At 42.0% G+C, this 22,527-nt stretch overlaps 2 protein-coding genes across 9 annotated transcripts; one reads left to right on the top strand and one right to left on the bottom strand.

The window, feature by feature from the left end:
* Window positions 1-1,371: 1,371 nt before the first annotated feature.
* On the bottom strand, window positions 1,372-14,358 carry HNRNPK (heterogeneous nuclear ribonucleoprotein K). Of its 8 annotated transcripts, none has more exons than XM_084794561.1 (16): window positions 14,247-14,358; window positions 11,163-11,247; window positions 10,730-10,827; window positions 9,984-10,040; window positions 8,569-8,612; window positions 7,643-7,715; window positions 6,884-6,955; window positions 6,271-6,384; window positions 5,871-5,999; window positions 5,221-5,528; window positions 5,061-5,115; window positions 4,672-4,755; window positions 4,446-4,461; window positions 4,288-4,370; window positions 3,428-3,597; window positions 1,372-2,707 (listed from the first exon to the last, which is right to left on the bottom strand). In XM_084794561.1, exons 2-16 carry the CDS (start codon window positions 11,218-11,220, stop codon window positions 2,674-2,676), a joined length of 1,395 nt encoding a protein of 464 aa, XP_084650687.1. In that variant the 5' UTR covers window positions 11,221-11,247; window positions 14,247-14,358; the 3' UTR covers window positions 1,372-2,673. The 8 variants fall into 8 exon arrangements, with proteins under 8 accessions (XP_084650687.1, XP_084650684.1, XP_084650689.1 ...); XM_084794558.1 differs by lacking the exon at window positions 14,247-14,358 and adding an exon at window positions 13,316-13,456; XM_084794563.1 differs by lacking the exon at window positions 14,247-14,358 and adding an exon at window positions 13,316-13,456 and having other exon boundaries at window positions 1,372-2,647.
* RMI1 (RecQ mediated genome instability 1) lies at window positions 13,536-21,732 on the top strand. The gene is made up of 3 exons (XM_084794553.1): window positions 13,536-13,735; window positions 18,193-18,282; window positions 19,555-21,732. The coding sequence occupies exon 3, from the start codon at window positions 19,584-19,586 to the stop codon at window positions 21,432-21,434; it is 1,851 nt and encodes a 616-aa protein (XP_084650679.1). The 5' UTR covers window positions 13,536-13,735; window positions 18,193-18,282; window positions 19,555-19,583; the 3' UTR covers window positions 21,435-21,732.
* Window positions 21,733-22,527: the final 795 nt, after the last annotated feature.

Here is a 22,527-nt window from a genome sequence, read left to right as displayed (position 1 = left end):
AAGGGAGTCCAAGATAGCCAAGGCTATATATACAGAGAAGCCCTATCTCAAAAAACAAAACAGAACAAAACAAAGCAACAACAAAATCAAAAGAACACATTAGAAGTTGATTTGGGGCTTTGGAGATGGTTCATAGGTTAAAAGATGCCAATTCTGACATCAGTTTCATCCTTGGGACTCTCACTAAAAAGAATTAGCCTTCCAAATTGTTCTCTGACCTCCACATGTACTTCTATACACAAATAAATGAATATAGTAAAACTTTAGACTGTCACTGAGTTTTTGGAAAATTCTTCCAAGATTTTGGCAGACACATTAAATTTAAAAAGCCATATTATTATTTTTGAGGGGCTAGTGAAATAGCTCAGTTAGTGAGTAGTACAATTCAGATAGGGTTCCCAGCACCCAATAAAGCCAGGTGCAGAATGAGCCTGAAATCTCTGCTAGGGAGGCAGAAAGCAAGATACTTGACACTTGGTGGCCAGCTAGCCTAACCAGTTGGTGAGCAGCCAGTGTCAAGTAAGGTAGAGAAGCTATCCTGGACTACCTTCTCTTTCAAACTCCACGTGTAACCCCTCAATAAACCTCCCATCTTCAAAGCGTCAATAAATCTTACATACAAAATTGCTTGAAAACATTTTGTATAGTACTTTTTAAATACTTTCATCTCACTCTTTAAAGGTCACTCTCCAGAATATCCAGTGTTTTATTAATGTTAATAAATTATGGCAAAAGCAAACATCAAACACCTTGCTTGTGTTTTCAGTGACTCTGCAAAAGCACAGACGTGCAGTCTTGAGGGATGCTTTTGTCCAGGACTAACAACTTGTTACTGGTTTTTCTCTTGGGAGGTTGTTTAACCTCAAACCCTAGTTCACTTAAACACCCAAAGCAAGGACTTGCCTAAGATGTATGCAGCCAAACCTTATCCTTTGGAAAAATCTCAGGTAAAGTTACCACTTGGGGTTTTGAAAATTGACTCATTTTATGGTTCCCTAACAAAACTATATGCCTTTCCACAAGCTTAAAATGTTACCATTCCCTCTAAAAAGCCTTTGGCATGCACCACTCAACATGTGTTATGACAAAAACCTGCCCATTTCACTCACATTCTTACACCAAACTTAAAAGCACTATATTCACGACTCCCCCTAAACTTACTGGAGGTGAAGGCAATTCTGAGAACATGTGAACCGGCAGACTGTTCGCTGCAGTTAGTCTATACTGCCTCCAATACAGAAAACATTACGTTCGAAGCTTGAGCACTTAGTATCCGTAGGGTCTATGAAGAACTACCTGAACCTTCTATGTACTGCCCTTAGCCAGACTTTGTCTCTTAAGTGCTAGAAAAACATTTCACACAAAAAACCATGTAATTTAAGATTATTGTATTTCCTTACAAGAGGAACACTTCAACAAACTTTACATGTATCAATCACCCCTTTTCAAATTGGGCACACATCAAAACTAACATCATGGAAGTTTTATTTAGATGTGGATTTTGAACTATCAATACAGATGCCAAGTTACTACACAAAACATCCACAGGAACTTTTTCCATTTTTTTTGAATCGTTCACAAACATTTCCTACATAATTCAACACACAACAGAGAAATGGTACATCTTTTTTCTTTCATTGTGCATACAATGGAAAAACAAGTATATATATATTTTTTTACAAAGTTCAACTAACAAGACGCTAGCAGGTTGACAGCGTTAAGTCTATAGGTGAGAAATTATCTAACAAAAATAAGCAGGATTTACTCAGCATCAGCCACTTCCATACCCAAGTGTTATTCCGGTTAATAAAGCTCACTGCCCATCAGGCTTCTGGCATATACTTAAGATGCTTAACTCCTGTAGTATTGCTCCCCACCGTAGTTCTCCACAACTAACAGAAAACTGTTGAAAAGTAGTGGCAAACATTTGCAAAAACAAACAAAATCCCAAGCTTATTATAAGCATGAATATGTGATGGAAATTTATCTCAAGCCAAGTCTTTCCAACCATTAAGAAATCACCCAAACTGAATTTGCCAATGTGTTTTGTTTCTATCTGAGAGGTGCACTTATGTCCAACAGAGGAGCTGCTGAAAATTAAACTTAGTGTTTAGTTTTGGGGTGGGCTGGAAAATTCAACCACCATTTGAAAATTGTCTTAAAAAAAAAAAAGACCACCAAAAATAGATTCACTAAATTTATTTTAAAAATCATAAAACGTTTCTTACAAAAGAGCATTACATTCTGCACACTGCTCTGAACAAATGCCAGGGACATGTGGACTATTACTTTCCTCCCTGTCCCACCCCCAATGTTACAGTGACCACAAAGCAAGGTGTTCACAATAATTACACGGGGGAATTTTTTTAAAACCACCAACAATGAACAAAAAATAAAATTCACTCACTCTGCTGCTGTTTCAAAATTTCAATGTTAGTTTTTGCATGCCCTCCCCCCAACCCTGTTTGTAAGGAACTAAAACATTACATCTGGTGAACAGCAAAGATTTCACTACACCTCAAATGCAGAACACCTATGAAGCAGAGGAATGTTGGCTTTTTAAACAGAAGCAGATAAAAAAAAAAGATGCAGGACTCCTTCAGTTCTTCACTAGTCTTAGAAAAACTTTCCAGAATACTGCTTCACACTATAAAAAAGAAAAAATATCTTGCATTAGAATCCTTCAACATCTGCATACTGCTTCACACTATAAAAGAAAAGAAAAAAAAGTACGAATTAGAATTTTTGTTCGAAACATCTTAATCAACATTAAGACAATTTCAATGCTAAATTAAAATGATAAACATGTGCATTACAATTAGAAGAACGTTAAAGAGCACTAGCCAACTATAAGTTAGAGCAATGTAAAACTCAAGAAAATGTTAATCAGACAGTAGTGCAGAGTTAGAAAATGAAACTGGAAGCTGTTAATACTTGGTAGAAAAGACAAAGGAGTGCGAAGAAGGTGTGAAATGCTGCGTTTTACAGCACCAACATAATCTGTCCTGTAGAGGTGGCCTGTGCCATATGGCAGACTGTGATTTGTTGTCGTTTTAGTTATCTAAAAACAACAAAATCACTAGTCTTCCACACAGAACTAGGCCAACATCCCATGACTCTTCTACATTTTCTACAGGCTCTGTATAATTTATTATAAGTGGTGGTTTTGGCAGCAGTTTTCACCAGAGAAATGAGAAGTTTGCTTGGTTAAGGCTTCTTCCAGCAAGATTAGTATTGAATGTCTTCATTTTTAGTAAGAAAACAGAAGAAAATTAAGGCAGAACTATTAATTAGGATGTTTAGAAGTTAGATCCCCAAGAGACGGAAACACCATGGTTTCTAAAAGAAAAAATAATCAATTGGGAAGAAAAGCTTTTTAAAGGTTTTAGTATGTATTATGTGAACATAAAGCTAAGCTTCAACTGACCTGTTCTGCAGCAAATACTGTGCGTTCTGTATCTGGTCCTGTGTTCCTGTAATGGTAATGATCCGATCTTCGGATCCTTCTAAAGGTTCATCAATTTTGATTGATGCTCCCGACTCATGACGGATTTGTTTAATACGCTGACCACCTTTGCCAATAATAGATCCAGCCAACTGAAAAGATTTTTAAATACAAGAGTTCATGTCAACTTTAAGGAAAAGTTAATCAATCCCTGTCATCAATGAGAGCAACTTTATAGTAATTTATTTAGAATGGCAGTCTTCAATTCCTCAACTAAAATTTAATTATAATGTATGTATTTTAAGAACCCCAAGCCCTTTATTTTTATTAATGCCACCAAATTATCATTTGATGTGAGATTTAAAACTCTCCCCATAAGGGCTGAAGAGCTGGCTCGGTGGTTAGGAGCACTAGGTGCTCTTCCAGAGAAGCCAGGTTCAATTCCCAGCACCCACATAGCAGCTCATGTCTATCTTCAACTCCACATCAATGGTCTGACACCTTCACACAGATGTATCAAGGCAAAACACCAATGGAAATAAAACAAAGTTAAAAACAACAACCCACCAACAAGCAAACTCTCTCCCCTAAATCCTTAAACATCTCAATCCTAAATCGGGAGTCTTGGCTGAATTTACAGAAGCAGCAACCATTAAACAATTCAGTTCCAGCCAGGCGTGGTGGCACATGCCTTTAATCCCAGCACTCCGGAGGCAGAGGCAGGAGGATTACTCGGGAATTCAAGGCCAGGCTGGTCTAGTCTAGAAGAGCCAAGGCTACAGAGAAACCCTGTCTGCGGGGAGGGAGGAGGGGATTCAGTTCTCTAAATTAAAAATACTTACATCTTTGGGAATAGTTACTTGTGTGGTAATAATAGGTCCGCCAAGATCACCATATGAGCCACGGCCCCCTGCATAGGAATAATCTGATTTAAACAATGAGCAGCAAGTTCATGTAAAAATAAGTATGAAATATTTGATTTCACAAAGAAGAAACTTACCATATCCAGAACCACCCTAAAAACAAAGGAAAACAAAATTACTTAGTTTAATAGCTCAAAAAAAATTCCAAGAGCTTAGAAAAATCAAATTCCTCACATAATCACCCACAGCCAGTTTATCTAGTAAATACATTGAAACTAAAAATTATGGGGGTGGAGGAAAGAACACCTGGCCTTGTGGACAGGTAAACTACTGATATGTCCATTAACACCACTGATACTCAACCTGTGGTTCATAAGCCATTTGCCATTCTGATGGGCTCCATGTGTCAATTGCAGAGTCCCAAGTTTCATCAGCACTGAACCCAACCTGTATCACACACGGAAATATCAAATTATTTAGATAGTTGTACAAATAATAAAAAAAAACCCCACTTTCAGTAAGTATAATCTTGCACAAATACTTGGTTGTAAGGGCTATTAAAACACATACGCCAGCCATGCGGCAGTGGCACATGCCTTTAATCCCAGCACTCAGGCTGGCAGAGACAGGCTATGAGTTTGAGGCCAGCCTGATCTATAAAAGGGACTATAGGACAGCCAGGGCTAAAACAGAGAAACCCTGTCTCAAAAACCCAGAAATACATTATGCCCCTCATAAATAAAAGTTCTTACCATGCCATCATAGCGGTCTCCAGGCCTTCCTCTTCTGTCATAAGCCATTAGATCTCTGCAAGTACAACATGCTGTAAATGTTTATATGGTCGCATCAAAATCACCCCATCTACTACTAAGTGCAGCCTCTTTTAATATTAATGTTTGGCTAAAAACTTACCCTCCTCTGGGTGGTGGTGGTGGAGGAAGAGGAAGATTCCGGGCTCGGCTGCCACCCCGGCCACCTCGACCAGGAGGAGGTGGAGGAGGTCCTCGACGAGGGCTCATATCATCATAATCTCTTCTAGAAGGAGGCATGGGACGCCCACCCCGACCAGGAGGCATTCTGTCAAAACCACCTCTTCCCCGCATGGGAAACCCCACAGGCCGGCCACGTCGGTCATCAAACATCATGGTAAAACCACCATAATCATAGGTTTCATCATAAAAGTTGGGATCATAGGGCTGTGCACGTCCTTTGATAGGAGACTAAAAAATAGAAACATAGCACCTTAATGTCTAGGGGGGAAAAAAAGGCCTGGTCTTCATCAGTTAACGCATCTCAACTGGCACTAATTTATCTCAAAAGGTAATAGGAAGGAACATAAAGAGGCAATGATGGAAAGTATTTTTTTTGAATACTGAGGGGTGAACCCCATTACCCCAGGTATGTATGTTAAGCGGGCAACGTGGGGACCTTTGTGTAAAGAATCAAAAGCTCTATGTTAAAGGGGGCAATATAAAACCCACAGGGAGATGTTAAAATTAACAATTGCCTCATTTCTGGTAGTTTGGTGCAACTGAATGCAAGCAAAAATATCCCAAAGATACCTCAGATATAAGGTCAAGGATGATCTTGATGCACTCTACCACCCTATCAGGTTTTCCTCCAATAAGAACAACTCTGTCAGTAGAATGAGGGCAGCACTCCTGGAAAAGCTTGATTGTTGTCTGAGTGTTCTATAACATTTATAAAAAAGAGATTAACTCAGTAGAAGAACTTAACAAATCAAATAATATCCAGGCTTCCCAAGTTTAGACATTTGGATCCAATTATTTCCAATATAGAATGTGGTCAATGACACAGGACTTAGAAATGGTCTAAGTTTAAACTTAGTTTTGTTACTTTTAGACCCAACTAGTGATGAGGGATCAATCTGAGGGAGTAGACCACAAAACCAACTTTGTATGAAAAAACTTAAATCCAGCAAGGAACAAAACAATGCCTTACTTCTCGAAGTTCTTTGATTTTAGCACCTTTAACACCAATAATTCCTCCTGCCAGACTTTGATGAATCAACAGTCTCAACTCGCAGTCAAAGTCACTTCCTTTATAATGCTGGTACTGTGGAGGGGGAAATACACAATTTTACTCTCTTGTAAGTATCTCCCAACACACTATCAGCTTATGTTTAAGCACAATATAATGCACTGTTGCAGTAAGCAACCTGAATTTTTATCTCAATAACTTTACCAGTTATGTGCTTATTATCCTCAATAGCCAGGCCCAAAAAGGACAATCTGCACCACCTTAAAAAACTATTTTATTTTCAGGTCCTGCAACACCATACCCACACTGCAGCCATTTAGCATGTCGCTGTTACCACAAAATTATTAACATTCAAATAACACCATAATAAAAATGACTGCAAAGCACTTTGCAAATGTAGTTAATTCCCACTGCAGCATGGAGCAGGGTCAACAGTGAGTTGTAAGACCATTCATATATCATATTTTTAAGCCTTTTTCTATAGAGATGGGAAAAGCACACTATGTTAAAAATAAAATCGATCCTATGGGCCAGGCTCCATACTTCAGTGGGGTTCAATGGCACTATGACATACATTTAAGCATTCCACAGCATCAGATTCGAGCGGGAGCTGGCTGGTTGCAGTGGGTGATGGCAACTGCAGGCCCTGAAAGTAGAAAAATAAGAATAATAGGTTAAGTGTCTAGCGTGATCAGGCTATTGTCGCATATATTGGTAAAGCTACTACAACATATTTTAAAATCTATTATTCCAGAAAACAGTTTAACAGTAAAGCCCAATATAAAAATCCTTTCTGCATATATCCAGTGATTACACTCTCAATGTCATTAACAGTAAAGAAAATAAAGCCAAACAATAGCAGCACTCAGGTCCACGGCTTCTTCCTGTATACAGAAGCACTATAGTAAGCTCCTGCAGCTGCTAAGTTCCTGAAGATGAAATATGGCCTGGAACTGAACTACAAAACCTCCCTATTAAAAACAAAAACAACAACAAAAAAGTAAAGTAAAACTGCAATGTTCCCTAATTAGACCTAAGTTGCCCTTTATAACATACCTCAACATTGTTAAAGATAAGTCTCTAAAAACTAAGGCCTTTAAAATACATGCTAAACTGTGATAATGCATGTTCAGTTTCCTTTACTACTCCAGGGATGGCCAGCCTAAATTTTGAAGATAAATAAAGAACACTATACTATACATTGTGACATGCAGATTTTGCTGTCACAAACCATATTTCCCCCTCCCCTGGTTCACCCCTCATCTTGCCAAATATTTAAAAAACAAAAAAACAAAAACAAAAACAAAAAAAAAGAAAGAAAAAAGAAACCTACCTCTTCCAAGGTAGGGATGATTTTCTTCAGAATTTCTCCAATTGTTTCAATATCAGCACTGATACTCAGTATGCTGCCAAATATCAAATATCACACAATACAAAAAAGTGGAAAAGAAAAATGAGTTTTGTCATCAGTAGTCACAAAGACTTTTAGAGAAGCAACAACACAATTACTTAATAGTCCCCATTTAAGGTAGCCTATTTATGAATTTTACACATGCATTTTATTTTATGCCCAATACAGACATAACATTATTAGGAGACTTTGAGAGACAGAGAGAATGGGCTGCTGGAAGGGCTCAGATTAAGTGGCAACAATCGACCAGAACTGAAGCAGAGTTGAATTCTCATGTTCCCCGCCACCAAGTTAAGGACACCCTCGCTGTTACATTGGTAATACTGGCACACCTTCTCTTGGGTAAAGTGGGGGGATATGCAAGTGGTGAACATTGTATCTGGAGTAAGGTTATGGATACCAGTTAGAAATTAGACTACTTAATGGGCTCTGCAAGAAAACAAATACAAATGCAAGACAAAACAAAGACAATACAAATGAGAAGTGAAGGAAAGTGAACCAGTTAGCGTTTCATCAGAAAAAATTATGAACAGACAATGTTGGGAAGCAAGGTGGGCCACAAAGACAGAGCGAGAGACTATTTGGATAACAGTCTGATTTACAATGCAGCAAATATGCAACACTTGAAGCTGTGCTCCTTCCATCGAAATAAAATTAGTGGATCGTTTGGGTGGGCAACTCACGGTAAAAGTTCAGTGACAAAAGGACTTAATGGGGAAAATAAGACAGAAACTTGAAAAACAATACACCGTCTAAAGGGGATACTATTTAATTATATAAAAGGCAGGTAATAAAATACATTTCTCTCTTTCTAATCAGGCAGTGAGGCATAAACTGTTGGGACATACCGCTCGGGGCCACTGCTGTCTGGGACTGAAACACTGGCATTGTACTGCATTGGTCATTGGCGTTCGTGGATGTTGGCATTGGGCATGGGCATTCAATCAGAAGTTGTCAAGTATTGTACCCGTTTGGCAACGAGCACATTTTTGGGCATAGCCAACCAGGGTTTTCACATGGGCGTTCAGGGGCGGATGGGCCAACGTCATGGTGGGCAACGCAGGGGTAAGTCGATCCAGTACATGGGCAACGGAGATATATGGCCAAAAAAACAAGGAGAGGGAAAAGGGGGAAAAGCAATAAATTTTAATTTAATACAAACTATACTCATACTCTCAATTAATGAAACAAGCTTAAGTTGTTCTGAAGGCTAACACAATAATGGACTTCGCTATACCTGACCGTGGCTTAACATTTAAGGACCTTAAATGATGGTTTTTGTTTGTTTGTTTTTGTTTTTGTTTTTGAATGTTTCAGTAGCAGGCTGGCTCGTGAGGGTAGACACAAAACCTGTCATGACTCAAAAGTTTACTGAAATTCTTGAGGAAAATGGGGAAATAACCCAGATAATTATACAGAACATCTGGATTAAGAGGAAAGAGGTTCAAAGACAAAACAAAAATTCCCACACCAAACCCGCAACTAGTCAGACTGATTTGGTTTCATGAGGTGCAAAAGACATTCCTGTATTTCAAGCAGGTTTGCAAAACTTAAAATTTAAAGTTTATAGTGATCAAGAGAAACACAAAGATCTGTTACGGAGAGAAATGAAATACTGTTAGGTATTCAACACAGTTATTTGCCTCAGTTTTACCAAGATAGGAAACACTAAGAAGTATATATACTATGATGAAAACAAAACCGTAAGTTACACACAATTCTGGGGCTGCCAACATTTAATGTGTCTAATCACAAGAGTCAACCCACTATAAATTACGAAGACTCAAATTCTAGGCAAATAGTTCAATTGCCAAGATTAATCTCCTCACTATCTATGTTAAGAATACAGTCAACATTAGCTCCATGTTGCAAGCTGTGGAACAGATGATTTTTTTTAAACAAAGTAAGTTAGTTTGTATCCGCCATCTTCAATGGCTTTCAGAAATGCCCAATTCCCTCTCACACATACATACAAGAGGAATGGTGCAATTAAGGGTTTTTACACTTTGTCTCTATTTCTAATTAAGATATTTTACCTTTTTTTTTGAAGTGAATTAATTTGAAGGGCTTTATCAGAATATGAAGATTTAATTGTATATGTTCCACCTTAATCAGGGCTTTAAAAGAGCAGGAATCATCTATATTACCATTAATTACTACAAATGGTTTGTAGCTACAGTCAGTGATCTTTAAGAATGTGATCCTTTAAAATTCTAGACACATACAATGAATTTGCTTGTTCAGTAGTTAGTTTAATACTTACGTCTGTACGAAGAGCCTTAATATTCTTGCCTCCTTTTCCAATCACTGCTCCAGCATTCTGGAATAGACAAAAAATTACTTTGGGCTTCCGAAATTAGTATTTCTAGCTATATTTTTATTGTTAACAACAAAGTCTGCAGAGCACTGGACATCTACTTGAGAATGACAGGTTTCAAGACAAATGGTTCTACAATACATTTTTGGAATATTTAGTACACCAGACATGAATATAAAATTCCTACAAAGTATAGATTACTTTTAAAAGCACCCTCTTATGAAAACCAAGCAGACTCTAAGCAGCAAATACTTTTACATTAGGACTTGAACAAACTAGTCAGGTAACCTTAAGTAATCTAGTTTCCTGGGGAAATAAAATATAACCACACCTAAAATAACCCAAACTCACTTTTCTAATTGATCTTGGGTGGACCCTGGTAAAAGGACTTTTCGTCACCAAAATTCCAGCACTACCCAGTTTGTAAGTCTGTTTATAAATAAAACGTATTATCTAAATGTGATAGTGCACATCTGTAATCCCAGTACTCAAAGTCTGAGGACAGAGAATCAGGAGTTAAAGCCACCCTTCCCTATGCCTATGAGATCCTATCTTGAAACAAACCTCTTACAATTTTTAATTTGGTGTGTAAAGCTCTGAAAGCTTCCCAGCAAGTCAAACCTGGGCTTAAAGTGAAATATCGCTATTGTAATTGACCACAAACCTCCAAATTTTAAAGGAAAAGTTAATACCTTGCTCTGAAGCAAAATGCGCAATTCAACCATCTCATCAGTATTTCTAGACCTTTTAAAGGCTTGTTCCTCTTCTATATCTTCTGCAGGGCGTTTACCTAGAAACCAACAGTTTATACTTTAAATTAGAAATGTCCCCAAGAAAGGGTAATTTGTATCTTAAAAGTTCCTGCCTTTGTCTTGATCGTTTCCCTTTGTAACATCAAAGGTAATATGTAATAAATACTTCAAAGAATTATAATTTTGGGTGATCTATATTGGTTACCTATGCAAAAGGTTACTCCTTTTCATAAAAACCAAGAACTAAGAGATACAAACTCAATATAAACAAAAACTATGAAACCAAAGTTATGTAAGAGGTAAACATACCATTCCAAATATTTTGTAATAATAAAATTAACATATACTGCTTATAATTAAAATATCTTCTCACCAAATTCACCATTGGTTTCGGTGTTGGGGAAGGTTTCTTCTGGCTGTTCGGTCTCCATTTTCTTGAATTAAATGAATGCACCAATCTGTTGAAAAATAAAGAAGCTAGTACGTTTGGCTTACTGGAAAACAAATACTATTTTGCTTTAAGTCTTCAAAAACGGATTCTGATTCCAGCAAGCAGGGGCTTAACACACCCCTTCAACCTCTTGCAGGGCAGAAATAACACACTCGCACTACCATAATCTATAAAATTACCAGCATAGACTAGTTTTGCTTTTCTTTTTATCACGTAGTACTAATATCCAGTTGTAGGTCTTATTTGAGGAAACTAAAAAGGAATTCCTAAAAGCAGACTTTAAAAAAAAACACCTCTTAAAATGACTCTCTCAAGGAAACAGTCCAAACACCTGAACCACTAAGATTCAGAGAAGCCTGTTTCCACTCATCCCCCAGGAAAATCTGTAATCCCGCCCTCAGCAACTTGCTTCATTCATTACAACGGAGAAGCCAGCCGACCTATAATCTTGTTCACAAGACTAATTCTTGAAAAAGACCACATCACAAATTTAGTGTTATAGTAAGACAAGTAGTAATTGGGCCGGTGTTTTGGGTTGTGACTAACAACACTATTAAAGGAAACCTGGCAAGTTTACAAATATTATCCCAAATAAAACCTACATTCAACTTCCAGAGGGAAAAGTCTGTAATTCTGATCAAGGGACCAGACTGAAACTACCATCAGCTATGGTAGCCCTTAACCACCAACATTACCATTATACATAAGTGATGCTAAAAAAAAATAATAAAGAAAAAAAAGAAAAGGGTGCCTCCCAAGAATTTCACCTAATTCAACTCTACAACCCTACAAACAAAGCAACAGAACTAGTCCAGTCAACTTGTGGCCCTACCAATCGAATAGCTGAGCTCAAAAGACCGCAAAGCTGAGGAGGCATCGCATTCATGCCTTCCTCCTATTCCAAAACGGCGGCTGGCAGTGTCCCTCACAGGACGGCCTGAACCGCCGAGACCCGCCACCCGATTAGATCTCCAGCCGCCCACGGCAAACGGGCTCTAGAGAGGACAGCAGGGGTCTACGAAAAAAAGCTATTAAGCCCGGGCCCGGCAGCCGCCGTCCCCGAAGCCCGCCAGCGCCACTAACAGATCGGCCGCGCGAAACCTAGCGCCCTCCCCCTTTCCCACGGCACGGCCCTCCGGCGCCCAAGCTGCGGTCTGCGGCCGAGCGGCGCCGCGCCTCTCTCCTCACCCGGATCCGACAGGAAATGGCGGCCCGCGTAATGGCGACTACGTGCGACTAGGCGGAGCCGCGAGAGAAACCCCCTCCCCCACCCAGCACGCGGGCCCGCGAGCTCCCGGCCCCCGCACCTCCCCCACCGCCCGAGAGACAAAGCAGCCGCGGAAGCCGGGGCCGTTCTATCCGCCCCGCTCGGGAGACCCAAGCAGTGTGTGTGTTTATGTGTGTGTGTGTTGGGGGGGGACACACAAAGAAGCGGCGAGGACGCCGCGGCACCGCCATTCCCGCCCCCGCTGGCCGGCCCCACACAAGCGCCCACGTCCTGCACCCCACGAGTTGCCTTTCCAAGCCCACGCGCGCCCGGACCCGCCGTCGCCGCCGCCACCACCACGCCAACTGCAGGGAGGGACGTTCTGGCAAATGGCGGCGGTGGGGGAGGGGAGGCCCGGCAACGTTTCCCCCCCCCCCCCCACCAGCTGGCGACGGCGGGGCCCGGGCGCCTCCGGACAGCCGGGCGGGGATTCGGCCCCGCCGCCTCCGCGCACGGCTCGCCCGGCCCTGCTCACCGCGCGACTCCGCCGTTGCCTCCCGGCCGCGCCGCCTCCGACGGTCGGTCACTGCTAGACAGAGAACGAGGACAAGCCCCCTCCCTCCTCGGCGTCGCGCCCCATTGGCTGCCCGGGCTTCGGCGGTGGTGCGAGGGCGAAGCGATTGGCTCGGGGCCGCGTCAATTACGGCGCCGAGGACCCCGCCTTCCGCCGGCGACACCCTTTGGGTAGTAAGGCCGCGGGGCCTGAGAAAACCCGGGCTTGGGGGGACAGCCCGAGCCACCGTCCCCGGACGCCATCCCGCTCCCCCCCGGGCCCGCCACACGCAGCCCCGGTCATTCCGATACCTACAGGCCGCAATCGAGCGGGAGGCGAGCGCGACGGCGACGTCCGTGTAGCCGAGGAACAGAGGATAATGGCGTCTGCAGCGCTGTCGCTTGGAGCGCCCTCCTCCTTTCTCGTTCGCGCACTCTGTAGTGAGGGGGAGGGGGGGGGGGGGAGTAGTGACAGTCCTCTCGCGAGATTTGAAAGAGCCGCTCACGTGTGTCCGGAGGGGGGCGGCAAAAAAGGGTATTTTCGAGCCCCGAGGGAGGTTTTTGCAGGGTTGGAGGAGGGACGCCGGCGCGCGCGGCGGATTGGGCGGGAAGAAGTTAAGGAAAAGAAAAAGCAAAAAAACTAAAAACCCGAAACCCTACAACAAACAGTACAGGGAAAGCTTCGGCGACGGCGGCCCCGGGATCACGTTTGCGCGAGTCGCGGCGGCATGGCCAGGTCGGTGCTCGGCCGGGATTCCTCGATAGACCGTCGCATCTCGCTCGCTCCCCGTGCTGCGGGGTCTGCGCGCCCCCTCCGCTGGGCCCGGGAAACCCGCTGCGCTAACGGCTCGCCGGGCGGGGAGGGCGGGGAGGATGCGGGAGCGGCGCCCCTGGCTCTCCGGCGAGGCCTTCACGTGGCCACGAGTTATTCTGAGGGAGGCCTGGGGCCACGTTTGGTGTCGGTCCCGTAAAGCGAGGACCTCGGAGCACGGCTCGGCGGCCGCCCGCGCGTCGGGGCACGCCGTCCCGCCGTGGCAAACCCGTGGTCCGTTTAGGTGGTCCCCTTCCTCCCTCACCATCACAGCTGGCCACCCAAACTCCGGCTGAAGCGTCAAGATGCCCGTCTATAGTCCCTAAGTAGTGAGGCGTCTGTGCTGGTGCACCCTGTCCCAACTCTTCATTGAATAACTTCAAAATACCCTCTTAAATAGCTCTGCTGTATGGCACTTGAGTTACCTTTTACTTACATGACAGAAGAAACAGGGAATTGAGGGCGTAAGACTGGTTTTGAGGCCACCTACGTAGCCCTGGCTGTCGAGGAATTTATTATGTGCTGGATTGAAAGTTTGTGCCACCACTCCCGGCTCAGAGTTCTTAATACTTCGGTTTTTTGAGGCAGGGTCTCACTATGTAATTCAGAAAGATCCACCTGCCTCTGCCTCCCAAGGCTGAGATTAAAGGCGTGCAAACCACGCCCAGATAAAGTTAGCATTTCTGTTGTGACATTGCAGGGTTTCTCCGTGTAGTCCTGGCTGCCATGGAACTCACTCTATACCAGGCTGGCCTTCAACTCTTAGAGATCCCCCTGCCTCTGCCTTCTGAGTGCTAGGATTAAAGGCGTGCGCTCACACACCACAGAGATCGCCTAGCAGGCCCACCCCCTAAGTAATGATGAGTGGGAATCCAAAGGAAACTGCAGGCATTGTCTATAGGCTAGACTGCAGTGAAAACTTGCTTTCTCTGCATTCCACGGTGGGGCTGTTCTTGCCCTCCACTACACCCGTTTGGTTTCTTACGTTTCAGGTTTTCTCTTTGAGTACCTGAAAGTTTGTCTTTTCTCCGTCCTTCGTTTCCTATTTCAAGTTGGAAGTTTTCAATTCATTAGTAAAACCTCCGGATTGGGTATGTAGCTCCGTGGCATAGCTGTGGGGGCCCTGCGTTTGGGTGGCACAACAAAGCCCCTGCCAGTTTGTTTCATTTAGTGGCACCAGGAGTTAATGGTTAAACGGTGAAGTCTAATGCTTCAGTGTCAATTTGGAGCCAGTATTACTTAGCCGTGAGATTTAATATAATTGGAACAGTCCAGTAGGTGGCTGGGGTGATATTTAAAATACTATAGGTACCGTATCCTTAGTTCTCTATTGTGAGCCAGACTTTGTGCTGGCAATTTAATGCTTATTACAGTGCTTTGAATAAGCTGTGGTTATCTTCGTTTTTTTAGTAAGTAGGATAAACTGGAAGTGGTGGTTCCTGCCGTTAGTCCTAGCCCCTGGGAGGCCAGGCAGCTGGATCTGAGATCCAGGGCTGTGTAGTGAAACTATCTCAAGAAACAAACTTACTCTAAAGATGGGGGTGCGATGGGGAGGACTCAGAGACAGGTGAAATGGATCAGTGGGTAAAGGGCCTCCTGCCAAGGCTGACTCTCAGATTGACCTCTAACATCCCCAAAAATATCGAGGATAAAAACCATATTCAAGGTCACGTAAGAGAGCTGGGCTGAAGCCTCCTAAGTGGAATTTTCTCACTGTTTTGGTTTTTCCAGATAGGGTTTCTCTATGTAGCCTTGGCTGTTCTGGATTGAATCTGTAGACCCAGACCATCCTCTAACTCAGAGATCCACCTGCCTCTGCCTCCTGAGGGCTGGGATTAAAGGCGTGCACTATCAAGGCTGGTTTTACTACTAAGAATGTCAACCATAGTATAACATTTTTTTGTCCATGCTTTTAGTGGCAAGAACTTTTACCTACTAAACCATTTTGCTGGCCCAACTTATTTTTTAGAAGAAATTAACAGAAACAAAATGGATATAAATATTTATTTGTCAATGATTTAAAATCTTGGCTATTGACTGAATGCACAAAAATATCTGAGGATGGTACTACTTTTCTATTTTTTTTTTAAATTAAGTCTGATTGGAAATTAATTATTGAGTCAAATATGCCTAAACCTTAGTGACAAGTAATAGAAATCTACTTAGTTTTCTTTTTGTTTCATTCTTAGCCGTCTTTAGAACGTAGATTTGTAGGATCAATCTCTTAGGCACAAAGGTTAATAAAAATACTTTACCATAAAAGTAGTGAGAATTCTGGGCTCAGTGGCACATGCCTGTAATCCCAGCACTCGGGAGGCAGAGGCAAGTGGATCAATGTGAGTTCGAGGCTATCCTGTTCTACAAAGCGAGTCCAGGACAGCCAAGGCCACATAGAGAAACCCTGTCTCTAAAAACCAAAAAAAAAAAAAAAAAGAAAAGAAAAAAAAACCAACCCACAAAAGTTCTGTAATTTTACATGTTCATTAAGTACTTTATAAAAAACTTGAGAGCTGGCCTGGCAGTGGTGGCACTTTTAATCCCAGCACTTGAGAGGCAGAGGCAAGTGGATCGCTGTGAGTTCTAGGCCAGCCTGGTCTACAGAGCGAGTTCCAGGACAACCAGGGCTACACAGAGAAACCTTGTTTGAAAACAAAACACAAAAAACTTGAGAGCTGGATGTGATGGTGCATGCCTTTAATCCAGAGTTTAGGGGGCAGGCACAGGCAGCCTGGTCTACATAGAGTCCCAAGGCTGCCATCATAGGCCCTGTCTTAGAAACAAAACCTTCAGGATCTGGAGGCATGGTTCAGAGGTTAAGAGCATAGACTTCTCTTCCAGAGGATCTGACCCACCCACATCCAAAGAGACATTTTTTAAAAAATCTTTGAGCCAGGAGTGGTGGTGCAAGCACTCGAGAGGCAGAGGAGGTGGATTGCTGTGAGTTTGAGGCCAGCCTGGTCTACAAAGGGAGTCCAGGACAGCCAAGGCTACACAGAGAAACCCTGTCTCTAAACCAAACCAAAACAAAAATCTTTGACGATTACACAGCCTTCTATTTTGTGGACATGATGTAAATTTTTTTCCAGATAATATTCAAACCTCTAATATAAAAATATTGATAAATATTGGCAGATAAATATTCTGATCTTTTTTTTTTCTTTTTCCTCTTGCCTTCTCTTCTCCCCTCTCCTTTTTCCACCTAAGTGCTAGAGATTGAACCTAAGGCCTCAGAGATGTACCTTGTTCAAAAGTACCTTGTTTCAAAAGAAAGTGGGGATTCAGCCACAGGGGAGGTCCAAGAGAGATCATGAGAGAGCAGCTGGAGTGGAGAAAGCCATAAAATCCAAATATCAGGGATTTCAGCTGGGAAGTGGCCAGATTAGTTTAGAAGGTTAAAATAGATCAATACTACTTAGTTGTTGTGCCATAAAGCTTGTTAAATAAATATAATTGTCCATCTCAATTATTTGGATGCTAGCTGGGTTAACAGAAAAACTACAATACAACTTCAAAATAACCACTAACATCTTTTCCCAAGTTGTTTTTCTTGTACTGAGGAGTTCTTGAGACTCAGGTGCTGTGATTTGTCTGCCAGCAAATGGGAAATTGTGTGTCCTAGCTAACCTTTCCTGTGGAGCCGTTGCCAGCTGCTATGACTGTGGTAACACAGCTTTACAAGAGAGAGGGTGTGCTTAAACAAGAGCAGGTGGGGTTCCAGGCTACACTGTCTCCTATGCTTGCCTTTCTCAGGGTGGCTCAGCAGGTAAGGTCTCTTGCCATCGAGGCTGACCCTGTAGTTTTGATCCCTGGAACCCACCTGGTGGAAAGAGAGCCAACTCCTACCTAGGTCTCATGGTATATGTGTACTCCTTCAATAATAATAATAGGAATAGGAGTGGTATGGCACCAGAGTTTCCTCTGAACTGTTCATCACACACTGCATTAATTTACCCTAATTATCTTCTGCCTTAATTTGCATAGTAGCCTAGCAAGTTCAGTAATGAATGAGGAAACAGGTTTAGAAAGAATAGCTTTCTCAGCACCTTGTTTCTGTTTATTCTAAACTCCTGGGGAGTGTGGTTTGATTTGGTTTTTCAAGACAGGGTTTCTGTGTGTAACCCTGGATGTCCTGGGACTAGCCCTGTAGACCGGGCTGGCCTCAGGTCTTCCTGCCTCTGTGTCCCAAGTGCTGGGATTAAAGGCACGTACAACCACCACCTCGCTAAACTCCCTTTTTAAGCCTGTATTGCTTTTATTTTGCCTTGACTGTTAAGGAATCCTGAGAACCGCACCATCATATTCTTGCATTCATGAGAATGGGCCAGCGATGCTTTCTGTGGCTTCATTTTAGAATCTTTACTGTTGCTGTCTTACCCCCTCAGGACTATTCCTCTGCAGAAGAGGCTTTGAGCACTCTACTGACCCTCCAGCTTGAAATCCTGTCAGCACATCTCATGCTGTCCTGCTAAGTGGTAAGTTTTCTTATGGACATGTTAAGCCTTAAATAAGTTCTACCTCTTCAGCGTCTTCATCTCTGGAAGGAACGGATGGAGAGGTTTTGTGTGCACACGTACATTGTGTGCATGTGTGTTCCATTTGTCTTTAGTATTTTGCTATTGCTTTGTTATACTGAGAAAATCAGATTTAAGTATAGCTGACAGCACAATTGAGAATATTTAGACAAACAAGTTTTCTCTATATCAGCCCAGAGTGAGGTTGCCGAACATAGTAATACAAATTTTAATAGTTAAGCTGGGCCAGGCATGGTGGCGCACGCCTTTAATCCCAGCACTCGGGAGGCAGAGGCAGGTGGATTGCTGTGAGTCTGAGGCCAGCCTGGTCTACAAAGCGAGTCCAGGACAGCCAAGGCTACATAGACCCTATCTCGGGAAAAAAAACAAAAGAAAAAAGTTAAGCTGGATAGTGGTGGCACACGCCTTTAATTCCAGCACTTGGGAAGCAGAGGCAGGTAGGTCTCCTGAGTTCGATGCCAGCCTGGTCTATAGAGTTAGTTTCAGGACAGCCAGGGCTACACAGGGAAACCTGTCTCAAAAAAAACATGGTAATAATAATAATAGTAAATTATAGGTGTCAGAAGAAACTAGTAAATATTAAGTAAAATGAAAAATAATAGATATTATTTTTTAAGTAATAAAATATAATAATATCTGAGTATCTTTCAGAGATTTGACATTTATACTTTATTATGCACACCAATCTTTCAGCAGCCCTGTGAGACAGATGGTGATACTGATGAAAATACTGAAGAGACAGAGCTAGCTCTTAAACATTTTGCATTTGTCATTATACTTCTAAGGTTTCAGTTATCAGTCAGGCAGAAAGTCAAGGACTTTTTTTTAAACATATATATTTATGTTATTATACATAGATACAATAAACTACCTACAACAAGAACCACAAAACAAGGTCAAGGATTTTTTTAATACTGGAAAGAGAAAAGTATAGAGAATATAGTAATTAGGCCTGTTTGTGTACTTGAGAATTACAGGTGCTATATTTAAGTATATTGAATCACTTTTTGTTTTCAGGTGGATTATATACACTTACCTAAAAGGAACTAGTGTAGCTTTAAGTATTGAATCCCCTTTTTGTTTTCAGGTGAATGTGTACACTCTTGCTTATTTGAGTTTAACTTTTAAATCACTCTGTTGTATTGTTTTCAAGTGAACATATATGCTCTTAAAAGAGTGTAATTTAAGTATATTGAATCTTTTTGTTTTCAGGTGGATGTGAATGCTCTTATTTAGAAGAGATGAGTGTAGCTAGTACTGTCTTAAGAGTTGAAACCTGGCTTTTGGCAACATGGCATGTTAAAGTGCCTGTGATGTGGCTGGAAGCTTGTGTTAACTGGATCCAAGAAGAAAATAACAATGCTAATTTGAGCCAAGCACAAGTAAATGAACAAGTGTGGGAGCAATGGCTTCTTACTGACCTGAGAGACTTGGAACAGCCTCTCTTACCGGATGACATTTTAGAAATTCCAAAAGGAGAACTCAATGGATTTTATGCTCTACAGATCAATTCCTTGGTTGACGTAAGTCAGCCTGCATATTCCCAGATACAGAAGCTGAGAGGAAAGAATACAACCAATGATCTAGTTTCAGCTGAAACACAGATTACTCCAAAACCATGGGAAGCCAGGCCTTCACGGATGCTGATGCTGCAGCTCACTGATGGCATCACACAAGTTCAGGGAATGGAATATCAGTCTATTCCAGCTCTCCATGCTGCTCTTCCTCCAGGCACAAAAATTTTGGTACATGGACACATTTTGTTCCGTCTTGGTGTTCTCTTGTTGAAACCAGAAAATGTGAAGGTGTTAGGAGGTGAAGTAGATGGTCTTTCAGAAGAATATGCTCAAGAAAAAGTACTTGCAAGATTAATTGGTGAACCTGATCCTACAGTTTCAGTCATACCAAATAATTCTGGTCACAGTATGCCCAGAGTTCCAGGGGGGTTAGATGCTGTTTTAGGACCTTCGGATGAAGAGCTCTTGGCAAGTCTTGATGAAAGTGAAGAGCCTGCAGTAATTAACAGTGGATCCATGGGAAGAAGCTGTTTCAGCACAGGCAGTTCCTCAGACACTACTCCCACAGATCAGTCTAGTTTTGAGCCAGGGTGTAATATTTCTTTAAGGCCAAAGGAAAAACCACCAAGCCAGTATATGCATTTCTCTGATGGAGAATTTGATGACTTTTCACTGGAAGAGGCCTTGCTTTTAGAAGAAACTGTCCAGAAAGAACAGATGGAAACAAAAGCTTTGCCGCCTCTAGCTCTGAAGAAAACCGCAAATAATATGGAGACATTTTCACATAAACCTAATACTCTGAACCACAGAGCTTTGATTCATAAACAAGGAAACAGCAATTGTGATGAAAAAAAATTACCTGAACAAATGATTAATGAAGACAATTTTTTTGACTGTCCATCTGCTAGAGACTGTCATAAGAGACTCTTAGCTCATGATTTTACAAATGGCAGTGTTATTTCAGAGGTAGATAATACAGCAAAACAAACCAACAATTCGGATGACCATTGCGTAAGTAATCACATGTCAGTCAGAGAACGGGGACCCTATCTGTCAGAAAAACGCTCAGAAGTCACTAATGAAAATGGCTGCTCTTCACAGGCTTGTTCAAGATCATTTGAGAACAGTGCTGACCTCGCTATTGGCATGGACTTATATTCTCCACCCTTTATCTATCTGTCTGTCCTAATGGCCAGAAAGCCAAAGCAAGTTACCACTGTGAAAGTCAAAGCATTTATTGTAACTTTAACTGGCAATCTCTCAAGTTCTGGTGGCTGTTGGTGTGTGACTGCGAAGGTGTCTGATGGTACTGCGTATCTAGATGTAGACTTTATAGATGAGATACTTACCAGCATGATAGGGTTTTCAGTATCAGAAATGAAACAGTTAAAAAAGGACCCTCCTAAATATAAAAGATTCCTAGAGGGTTTACAAAAATGTCAGCGAGATCTGATAGATTTGTGCTGCCTAATGACCATTTCATTTAATCCTTCTTTATGTAAAGCCATCGTACTGGAACTGCAAGATGTTGGTTTGGAACACCTTGAGAACCTAAGGAAGCGATTGAATAAATAATTTACCAAAATACTGTTGGAGCACACTTTAAAACAGGCAAATGTTTGGAATCAAATTCTTAGTTTTTGGAAGTCCATAGAAGAAAAGAAAAAAGCTTCAGAGATTAAAAATGGGTGAAAAGTCTCAGTGCTGAAAGGGCTTTCAAATGTCAAGCCTGCTGAGCCAGCTGAGTTTGACTCCCTGCTCCCTTGTGGCTGACGGAGAGAACTGACTCCCAGAATTTGTTGTCAGCCTGCTTCACATGTAGCATGGGACACACACTAAATGACATTTTAAAATAAAGATAATTTAATCAGAATGTATGTGTAAGGGTATGTTTGTTTGGTTTGGTGATACTGGGCCAGGGCCTTGGAATGCTAGCAAGCCTCTACCATAAAGCCACATCTCTAGACCTTTGGTTTTTGTTTTCCCTCCCTGGAAATGGTCTCATATGCCCAGGGTGGCCTCAAGCTCTTTTGTATAGCTGACAGTGACCTTGAGCTTCTGATCTCTTGCGTTCACCTCCCAAGTGCTAGGATTAGGGTTATGCAGTTTTACCTGGTGCACCGATTAAAACCAGGCCTGTGCATGCTAGGCAAATACTCTACCAACTGAGCTGTATCCCTAGTCCTTGCTGAAGGAATTCTCTGACCCACTTGTCATTGAATATAATAAGATAACTGGTAAAGAGTTGTAATGGGCTGGCAAAATGGTTTGTCTGGTAAATGTGCTTGGTGTTGAGCCCAATGGCCTGATTCTATCCCCGGTACCACATGGTGGAAAAGAACTGTCCCCTGATTTCCACATACACACATAGCATGTGTGGTCCCTCCCATGCACACAGGTACACACCGTGAAATAAAATGTAATGGAGAATGGTGATGTTTCCCCAATGAAATACATTATTGAAAGTTAGGAATTAAAAATTAGTAATTTTCCCACTCATGTTGAGTATTTTAAAAAGTTTCTACTGTGATTTAGATGTTTTTTTACATTTATTTGTCTGGGTATAGGTCAGAGGACAACCCGTGGGGCTTGGTTTTCTGCCACTTGAATTCCGGAGGTGTAATTATTATCAGGCTTAGCAGCAAGCACCACTTACCTGCTGAGCTGT

The sequence above is a fragment of the Acomys minous genome (assembly GCF_964271855.1).
Source record: "Acomys minous genome assembly, chromosome: 9".
In the NCBI taxonomy this organism is placed as follows: domain Eukaryota; kingdom Metazoa; phylum Chordata; class Mammalia; order Rodentia; family Muridae; genus Acomys; species Acomys minous.
The sequence above is the reverse complement of the archived record's forward strand: the minus strand, read 5'-3'. Positions and strand labels throughout refer to the sequence as shown.

Coding starts and splice junctions, on each gene's coding strand:
- HNRNPK (XM_084794561.1), bottom strand. CDS start 11,220: ATGGAGACCGAACAGCCAGAAGAAACCTTCCCCAACACCGAAACCAAT. Junction 4,756..5,060: donor GAGACCGCTATGATGGCATG/GTAAGAACTTTT, acceptor TGTGTGATACAG/GTTGGGTTCAGTGCTGATGA. Junction 2,708..3,427: donor CAGTATTTGCTGCAGAACAG/GTCAGTTGAAGC, acceptor TTTCTTTTATAG/TGTGAAGCAGTATGCAGATG.
- RMI1 (XM_084794553.1), top strand. CDS start 19,584: ATGAGTGTAGCTAGTACTGTCTTAAGAGTTGAAACCTGGCTTTTGGCA.